Genomic DNA, 9,061 nt, shown 5'->3' with positions numbered 1-9,061 from the left:
TTGGTGGTGTTGAGGGTGTGTGGTGTTTGAGTTGTGTGTGGTGTTGTTGGGGGTGTGTTGGTGTTGGAGGGTGTGTTTTGGTGGTGTTGGAGGGTGTGTGTTGGGTGGTGTTGGAGGGTGTGTGTTGGTGTTGTGGGGTGTGTGTTGGTGTTGGGGGTGTGTGTTGGTGGTGTGTTTGGTGGTGTTGGAGGGTGTGTGTTGGTGGTGTTGGAGGGTGTGTGTTGGTGTGGAGGTGTGTGTTGGTGGTGGCTTGGAGGTGTGTGTTGGTGTGTTGGAGGTGTGTGTTGGTGGTGTGGAGGTGTTGTGTTGGTGGTGTTGGAGGGTGTGTGTTGTGGTGGTGTTGGAGGGTGTGTGTGGTGTTGTTTGTAGGGTGTGTGTTGGTGGTGTTGGAGGGTGTGTGTTGGGTTGGTGTTGGAGGGTGTGTGTTGGTGGTGTGGGTGTGTGTGTTGGTGGTGTTGGAGGGGTGTGTTGGTGGTGTTTGGAGGGTGTGTGTTGGTGGTGTGGGGTGTGTGTTGGTGTGGAGGTGTTGTTGTGTTGGTGGTGTTGGAGGTGTTGTGTTGGTGGTGTCGTGGGTGTTGTTTGTGGTGTTGGAGGTGTGTGTTGGTGGTGTTGGGGTGTGTGTGTTGGTGTGTTGGAGGGTGTGTGTTGGGTGAGTTGGGGTGGTTGTTGGTGTGGGGTGTGTGTTGGTGGTGTTGGGGTGTGTTGGTGGTGTTGTTGGGTGTGTGTTGTGGTGGTGTTGGAGGTGTGTGTTGGTGGTGTTGGAGGGTGTGTGTTGGTGGTGCTGGAGGGTGTTGTGTTGGTGTGGTGTGAGGGTGTGTGTTGGTGGGGTTGTGTGTTTGTGGTGTTGAGGTGTGTTCCTGACTCACACACACACACACACACACACAGTGAATTAAGACAAATGCACATTCCTCATCAATACCACCCTCACACCTTCTGCTTTCTCACCCATATTTTTAAAATGTTATGTAACGTACAAAGGGATACAACTTTGCTTTTATTTATAATTTATACTTATCACAATCTCTAAAAATACTTTAGGTTTTAGGCTTATTCAAGACATCTTCTTCGGTGGGGTCATGACATCTGACACTAACTCCCCCACCCAAAGAAAAGGGTCACCTGACATTCCATCTCCCTGCACCAGTTGCCTCAAGATGTCTTGAATAAACACGAAAGCTATGTGCTCCTGTGTGTATACTTTGAAGGGACTAAGTGAGTCATTCTATAGATACTGTATTTTATCAATGCTAGGTGTGGGGCTTGAATTATCATTAACGAGAAAAAATACAGTACTGTAATAAAATCCTTTTACCTCTTGCCACAGAGATGTCATCAAGGTGTTCTTTTATTTTAAAATATCTGGTACTATTCGAAGCACTAAGACTCTCAAGGTCTGGGTGAAGCTAAAAAACCATTTGATCAAACATACAATAATAAAAATTCACCTAAAGACAAGCTTTCCATGAAATTAAACATTTAAAACGGGTATTTAAAGTTGTTTTTTACATTAGAGGTCACAACTCAAGGTTGCTTTCAGAAACTGTTAGAATTATGAACTGTTGTAAGGCAGTAACAATTCCGTCATTGTAAATCACCCCATATAATCAGTTTTTCTCCTTCCGTGATGCACCACACAGACCCGGTTCCTATTTTCACCCTTGCTGAATTATTAGCAACATTTTAATGTATCCTGACGAAGAGTGCGACCCCTCCCCTTTCTTTGTGAAAAAAGGTTGCACTTTCTATGTGGCACACCCAGATAAAATTTTGGCCGCCAGATTCATCTTATGCGTTTCGGTGATTACAGTGAAGCTCTGATTTTTGCACATACAACCGCTCAGCAAGCTCATTTATTTCTACCCAGCCTTACCGTTTGTAGAAGGGCATGGGCGTCACTTCCCTCAAGGGCGGGAGGACAGAGGTTTGCTGGGGATGAAAACTGAAGAGAGTGATGTGGATGTTAACAGGATTGGTCTGGAGAAACTGAGGTAGAATTAACTGCTGGCTGGTGAGTTAAGTGGGAGCTGTTTCTGCAGATGCTGCCGAGAGGCTGATGGGGACTGGTTCTGTAGACGCGTAGAGGTTGCCGATGGGACTGGTTCTGCAGATGCTGCAGAAGGTTGATGGACCTGGTTCTTGTAGATGCTGTAGAGGTTGATGGGACCGAAGTTCCAGATGCTGTGGTAGAGGTTGATGGGACCGGTTCCAGATGCTTGCAGAGTGCTGATGGGACCGTTCTGTGGATGCTGCAGAGGTTGATGGGGACTGGTTCTGTAGGTAGATGCTGTAGAGGCGTTGATGATTGGTTCTGCAGATGCCGCAGAGGTTGATGGGACTGGTTCTGCAGTAGATGCTGCCGAGGTTGATGGACTGCTCTGTAGAGATGCCGCAGAGGCGATGGACTGGTTCTGTAGATGCGGGGCAGAGAGGCGATGGGACTGGTTCTGTGGTAGATGCCGGCAGTTACGCGGACTGGTTCTGTAGATGCTGCAGAGGTTGATGTGGACCGGTCTCTGTAGATGCTGTAGAGGCTGATGGACTGGTTCGTGGAGTTGCCGCAGAGGTTGATGGACTGGTTTTGCAGGAGGTTTGCTGCAGAGGTTGTGCTGGTTTGTAGATGCTGTAGAGGTTGATGGACTGGTTCTTGCAGATGCTGTAGAGGTTGATGTGACTGGTTTTGTGGGATGCTGCAGAGGCGATGGGCTGGTTCTGCAGATGCGGTAGAGTGTTGATGGGACCGGTTCCAGGATGCGGGGTTGTGGGACTGGTTCTGTAGATGCTTGGAGGCTGATGGACCGGTTGCAGATGCAGCAGGGGTTGTGGACCGGTTCTGTAGATGCCGCAGAGGGTTGATGGACTTTTTCTGTAGAGTGCTGGTGGGCGTTGATGGGGACTGGTTTGGATGCGCAGGGTTGATGGACCGGTTCTGGTGATGCTGCAGAGGTTGGTGGGACTGTTCCAGAGATGCAGGTGAGGTTGATGGACCGGTTCTGGGTAGATGGCAGAGTAGGATGTGACCGGTTCTGCAGATGCAGAGGTTGGTGGGATCTGGTCTGCAGATGCTGTAGGGTTGATGCGACCGGGTTCTTGTAGATGCCGCAGAGGTTGGGATGGGACTGTTCTGTGATGCTGCAGAGGCTGATGGACTGGTTCTGGTAGATGCTGCCGGAGGTTGGTGGTTCGGTTTGCAGATGGAGAGGCGGATGGGACTGGTTCTGTTGATGCTGCAGGAGATGTTACGGGACTGGTTCTGTAGATGCTGCAAGAAGTTGATGGACTGGTTCCGCAGATGCGTAGAGGTTGATGGGACCGGTTCTCAGATGACGGAGTGTTGATGTGACCGGTTCTGCAGATGCCGGCGATGTTGATGGGACCGGTCTGCAGATGCCGCAGGAAGTTGAGATGGGACCGGTTCTGCAGATGCCGCAGAGTGTCGATGGACCGTCCAGATGCTGCCGAGGCTGATGGGACCGGTTCGTAGATGCTGCGCAGAGGTTGATGTGGACCGGTTCTGTAGATGCCGCAGGTTGATGGGGACCGGTTCTGTAGATGCCGCAGAAGCTGATGGACCGGTTCTGTAGATGCCGTGAGGTTGGATGGGACCGGTTCTGCAGGATGCGCAGAAGGATGGACTGGTTCTGAGATGCTGCAGAAGTTGATGGGACCGGTTCTTGCAGAGATGCTGCAGAGGTTACGGACTGGTTCTGCAGATGCCGCAGAGGTTGATGACCGGTTCTGCAGATGCCGCAGTAGTGAGATGGGACCGGTTCTGTAGATGCTGCAGAGGTTGAGGACTGGTTCTGCAGATGCCGCAGAGGTTGGGTGGACTGGTTCTCTGTAGATGCTGCAGAGGTTGATGGGCTGGCCCTGATGCCGCAGAGGAGATGGACTGGTTCTGTAGATGCTGCAGGATCGTGTGGGACTGGTTCTGCAGATGCCGCAGAGGTTGATGGACTGGTTCTGTAGATGCTGGAGGCTGATGGACTGGTTCTGTGATGCTGCAGAGGTTGATGACTGGTTCTGAGATGCGCAGAGGTTGATGGGACCGGTTCTGGTAGATGCCGCAGAGAGGTTGATGGGACTGGTTCTGAGATGCTGTAGAGGTTGATGGGACCGGTTCCTGCAGGATGCCGCAGAGGGATGACCGGTTCTGCAGATGCTGGGGTTGATGGGATGGTTCTGCAGATGCCGCAGAAGTGATGTGACCGTTCTGCAGGATGCCGCAGGAGGTTGATGTGACCGGGTTCTGTGGTGATGCTGCAGAGGTTGATGGATTGGTTCTGCAGATGCTGCAGAGGTTGATGGACTGGCCTCTGGATGCTGCAGAGGTGGATGGGACTGGTTCTGCAGGATGCTGCAGAAGTTGATGGGACCGGTTCTTGCAGATTGCAGAGGTTGTGGGACCGGTTCCAGAGATGCTGCTGAGAGGCTGCTGGATGCGGACCTGTTCTGCAGATGATGCAGAGGCCGAGCGGGACTGGTCTCTGAGATGCTGCAGATGGATTGGTTCTGCAGATGCAGTAGGCTGAGGACCGGTTCCGAGATGCTGCAGAGGTTATGGACTGGTTCTTGCAGATGCTGCAGAGGCTGTGGGACTGGTTCTGGTGGGATGCTGCAGGCGATGGACTGGTTCTGCAGATGCTGGTAGAGATGCCGATGGGACCGGTTCTGCAGATGCCGCAGAGGCTGATGGGACCGGTTTCTTGCAGATGTGCGGAGGTTGATGGGACCGGTTCTGCAGATGCTGCAGAGGTGATGGGACTGGTTCTGCAGATGCCGCAGAGTGTTGGATGGACTGGTTCTGGAGATGCTGCAGTGGTTGATGGACCGGTTCTGTAGATGCTGCAGAGGCTGATGGACTGGTCTGCAGATGCAGAGGTTGATGGACTGGTTCTGGAGAGCGCAGAAGCGAGGGACCGGCCCTGCGTGCAGATGCGTGCAGGAGTGTTGGTAACGGCTCGTAGATGCCGCAGAGAGAAGATGGGACCGGTTCTGAGATGCTGCAGAGGTTGAGCGGACCGGTTCTGATGCCGCAGATGTTGACGGGACTGGTTCGTAGATGCGCAGAGGCCGAGATGGGACCGGTGATGCCGCAGAGGTTGATGGGACCGGTTCTTGCAGATGCTGCGGTAGAGAAGCTGATGGGACGGCCTGCAGATGCCGCAGGGTTGATGGGGTCTGGTTCTGTAGATGCTGCAGAGGTTGATGGACGGTGGTTCTGTGGTAGATGCCGCAGAGGTTGATGGACCGGTTCTGTAGATGCTGCGAGGTTGATGGGACGGTTCTGGAGATGCTGCCGAGGTTGATGGTGGACTGTTCTGCAGATGCTGAGAGGCGATGACACCCTGTAGAGATGCCGGAGGAGGTTAGATGGACTGGTTCTGTAGATGCTGCAGAGGCGATGGGACCGGTTCTGATAGATGCCGCAGAGGGCGATGGACTGGTTCTGTAGATGCTGCAGAGGTTGATGCGGACTGGTTCTGTAGATGCTGCAGAGTGTGGATGGACCGGTTCTTGCAGATGCCGCAGAGGTTGATGGGATTGGTTCTGTAGATGCTGCGAGGTTGATGGGACTGGTTTCAGATGCCGCAGAGGTTGATGGACTGTCTCAGAGATGCCGCAGAGGTTTGGGATTGGTCTTTGTAGATGCTTGAGAGGTTGATGGACTGTTCTGTAGATGCCGGATGAGTTTGATGGCCGGATCTTTGGCAGATGCCGCAGAGAGCCGATGGACTGGCTCTGGTAGATGCCGCGAGGCGATGGGACTGGTTCTTGGAGATGCGTGAGTGTTGATGGACTTGGATTCGTGCAGATGCTGCAGAGAGTTGATGGACCGGTTCTCAGATGCTGCAGAGGTTGATGGGATTCGGCCTGGTGGTGGTGATGCCGGAGAGGTTGATGACTGGTTCTGGGATGCTGCAGAGGCCGATGGGAGACCGGTTCGGAGATGGTGCAGAGGTTGGATGGTACCGGTCAGATGCCGGAGGAGGTTGATGTACTGGCTCGGTAGATGCCGTAGAGGCTGGATGGGACTGGTTCAGATGCTGCGTGCAGAGGTTGATGGACTGGCCTGCAGATGCCAGAGAGGGTTGATGGACTGGTTCTGCAGATGCCGCAGAGGCTGATGGACTGGTTCTCGTAGATGCTGCAGAGGTTGATGACCGGTTCGATGTTGCAGAGGTTGATGGACCGGTTCTGCAGGATGCCGCAGAGGTTGATGGACTGGTCTGCAGATGCCGCAGAGGTTGGATGGACCGGTTCTGCAGATGCTGCAGAGGTTGATGACTGGTTCTGTAGATGCCGCAGAGGCTGAGGACCGGTTCTGTAGATGCCGGTAGAAGCGACGGGACCGGTTCTGGTAGATGCTTGAGGCTGATGGGATCAGTCTGTGGATGCTGCAGAGGTTGACGGACCGGGTTCTGCAGATGCTGCAGAGAGGTTGATGGGACCGGTTCTGTAGATGCCGCAGTTTGATGGGACCGGCTCTGTAGATGCCGGTGAGGTTGAGCGGGATTGGTTCTGCAGATGCCGAGTGCTGATGGACCCTGAGATGCTGCAGAGGCGATGTACTGGTTCTGGTAGATGCTGTTTGTAGAGCGATGGTCTTCTGCAGATGCCGCAGATGCGATGGGACCGGTTCTGCAGATGCCGCAGAGGTTGATGCGGACTGTTTCTGTAGATGCCGCAGTGGTTGATGACTGGTTCTGGCAGATGCCGGAAGAGGCTGATGTGACTGCTCTGAGATGCCGCAGTGGTGGCGATGGGACCGGCTCTGCAGATGCCGCAGAGGCTGACGACCGGCTCTGAGACGTTGCAGAGGTTGATGGACCGGTCCTGCAGGATGCTGCAGAGGTTGGCAGGACCGGTTCCTGGTAGATGCCGCAGAGGTTCGATGGGACTGGTCTTGCAGATGCCGCAGTGGTTGGGGACTGGTTCTGTAGATGTTGCAGGAGGTGTTGATGGGACTGGTCTGGGTAGATGTTGCAGTGGCTGATGGACGGTTCTGTAGATTCTCGGCAGAGGATGATGGACCGGTTTGTGGATGCTGCAGAGGTTGTGTGATTGGTTCTGCAGTGATGGAGAGTGGTTGGATGGGACCGGTTCTGGAGATGATGCAGAGGTTGATGGTGACTGGTTCTGTAGATGCCGCGAGGCTGGTGGGACTGGTTCCAGATGCGCAGAGGCTGGATGGGACCGGTTCTGTAGATGCTGCAGAGGTTGATGGGACTGTTCTGCAGATGCTGCAGAGGTTGATGGATCGGTTAGGATGTGCTGCAGAGGTTGATGGGACCGGTTCCAGATGCTGGGGGGTTGATGGAATGGTTTTGTTGATGCTGGAGAGGTTGGTGGACCGGTTCTGCAGGATGCGCAGAGTGTGGAATGGACTGTCCTGTAGATGTTTAAGAGGTTGATGGACCGGTCTTGCAGTGCCATGAGGTTGATGGACCGGTTTGGTGATGCTGCAGGAGGTTGATGGACCGTTTGTAGATGCAGGCGATGGACTGGGTTTGCGGAGATGCTGCTGAGGCGGATGGGACCGGTTCTGTGATGCTGCAGAGGTTGATGGGCGATTGCAGATGCTGCAGAGGTTGATGGGACTGGTTCTGTAGATGCAGAGGTTGATGGGACCGGTTCTGCAGGAGATGCCGGCGGATGCCGGATGGGACTGGTTCTGCAGATGCTGCAGGGTTGGATGGGACTGGTTCTGCAGATGCTGCAGAGTTAGATGGGACTGGTTCTTCAGATGCTTGAGGCGATGGACTGGTTCTGGATGCTGCAGAGGTGGGATGGGACTGGTTCTTGTAGATGCTGAGAGGTTGCGTACTGTCTGTGATGCTGCAGGGTTGATGGGGACCGGCTCTTGCAGATGCTGCAGAGGTTGATGGGACTGGTTCTGTTGATGCAGAGGTTGGGGGACTGGCCTCCTTGCAGATGCCGCAGAGGTTGATGGGGATCTCGGTTCGAGCAGAAGCCGTAGATGCTGATGCTGGGATCGGTTCGCAGATGCCGGTTGTTGATGGTCATTTCAGATGCAGAAATAGGGCTGATGGACCGGTTCAGATGCGGAGGTTGCTGGTGGACTGGACATTTGTAGGATGCCGTAGAGGTTGATGGATCGGTTTGTAGATGCTGCAGAGGTTGATGGGGACCGGTTCTGGGATGATGCTGTAAAGATGTTGGTGGGGACTGGTTCTGCAGATGCCGTGGGCCGATGGATTGGTTCTGCAGATGCTGAAGTGTTGGATGGGGACCGGTTGCCAGATGCGAGAGGTTGGTGACCGGTTCTTGTAGATGACGCGGCAGTGGTTGATGGGACCGGTTCTGTAGATGCGCAGAGCGTGGGGACCGGTTCTGTGATGCAGGAGGTTGATGTGACCGGCTTCAGATGGGAGGTTTGGCGGGACCGGTTCTGCAGATGCTGCAGAGGCTGATGGGACTGGTTCGCAGGTGCTGCGTGGTGCTGATGGGGATCGGTTCAGAGCGGAGAGGTGATGGGACCGGTTCTTGGGATGCGAGAGGGGTGGTACCGTCTGGTGGATTCCGCAGAGGCTGGATGTGGGGATCGGGTCTTGCAGATGCGAGAGGTTGATGGGGATCGGTTCTGTAGATGCATAGGTTGATGGGGACCGGTTTGCAGATGCTGCAGAGGTTGGTGGGACTGGTTCTGCAGATGCAGAGAAGCGGTGGACCGGGTTCTGTAGATGCTGCAGAGATTGGCGTGACTGGTCTTGCAGATGCGGAAGAGGTTGGATTGGCCGGCGTAGATGCTGCAGAGGCTGGTGGGACCGGTTCTCAGATGCCGCAGTGGTGATGGGACCGGTTCAAGATGCCAGAGGTTGGTGGGACTGGTTGTTCTGCAGATGCGCAGAGGTTGATGGACCGGGCTTTGCAGATGCAGAGGAAGCCGATGGACTGCTCTGTAGATGCTGTAGAGGCTGATGGGACTGGTTCTGCAGATGCTGCAGAGAGGTTGATGGGGACTGGTTCTGCAGACGCAGCAGAGGATGATGACCGGCTCTGTAGATGCCGCAGAGGTAGCAACAATGCAACCGAACGA

The 9,061-nt window shown here is 54.2% G+C and overlaps 1 protein-coding gene across 1 annotated transcript; it reads right to left on the bottom strand.

The window, feature by feature from the left end:
• Positions 1 to 1,997: 1,997 nt before the first annotated feature.
• LOC121868182 lies at positions 1,998 to 8,028 on the bottom strand. Its single transcript, XM_042368490.1, has 7 exons — positions 7,752 to 8,028; positions 7,295 to 7,554; positions 6,417 to 7,212; positions 6,074 to 6,272; positions 5,591 to 5,818; positions 2,560 to 5,458; positions 1,998 to 2,411 (listed from the first exon to the last, which is right to left on the bottom strand). The coding sequence occupies exons 1-7, from the start codon at positions 8,026 to 8,028 to the stop codon at positions 1,998 to 2,000; spliced, it is 5,073 nt and encodes a 1,690-aa protein (XP_042224424.1).
• Between the last annotated feature and the right edge of the window lie 1,033 nt (positions 8,029 to 9,061).

Source organism: Homarus americanus, unplaced genomic scaffold (genome assembly GCF_018991925.1).
Source record: "Homarus americanus isolate GMGI-L3 unplaced genomic scaffold, GMGI_Hamer_2.0 scaffold37093, whole genome shotgun sequence".
Classification (NCBI taxonomy): domain Eukaryota; kingdom Metazoa; phylum Arthropoda; class Malacostraca; order Decapoda; family Nephropidae; genus Homarus; species Homarus americanus.
The sequence above is the reverse complement of the archived record's forward strand: the minus strand, read 5'-3'. Positions and strand labels throughout refer to the sequence as shown.

What these genes read in the sequence shown, in the direction of transcription:
- LOC121868182 (XM_042368490.1), bottom strand. Translation starts at nt 8,028, where the DNA reads ATGACCATCAACAACCGGCATCTGCGAACCGATCCCAGCATCAGCATC. An exon ending in GAACCAGTCCATCGCCTCAA is followed by an intron (nt 7,555 to 7,751) that starts GCATCTGAAGAA and finishes CAACCTCTGCAG; the next exon opens with CATCACAGAACCGGTCCCAT. An exon ending in ACCCTCTCTGGCATCTGCAG is followed by an intron (nt 5,819 to 6,073) that starts GCCAGTCCATCA and finishes AACTCTCTGCAG; the next exon opens with CATCTGCACGAATCCAAGTC.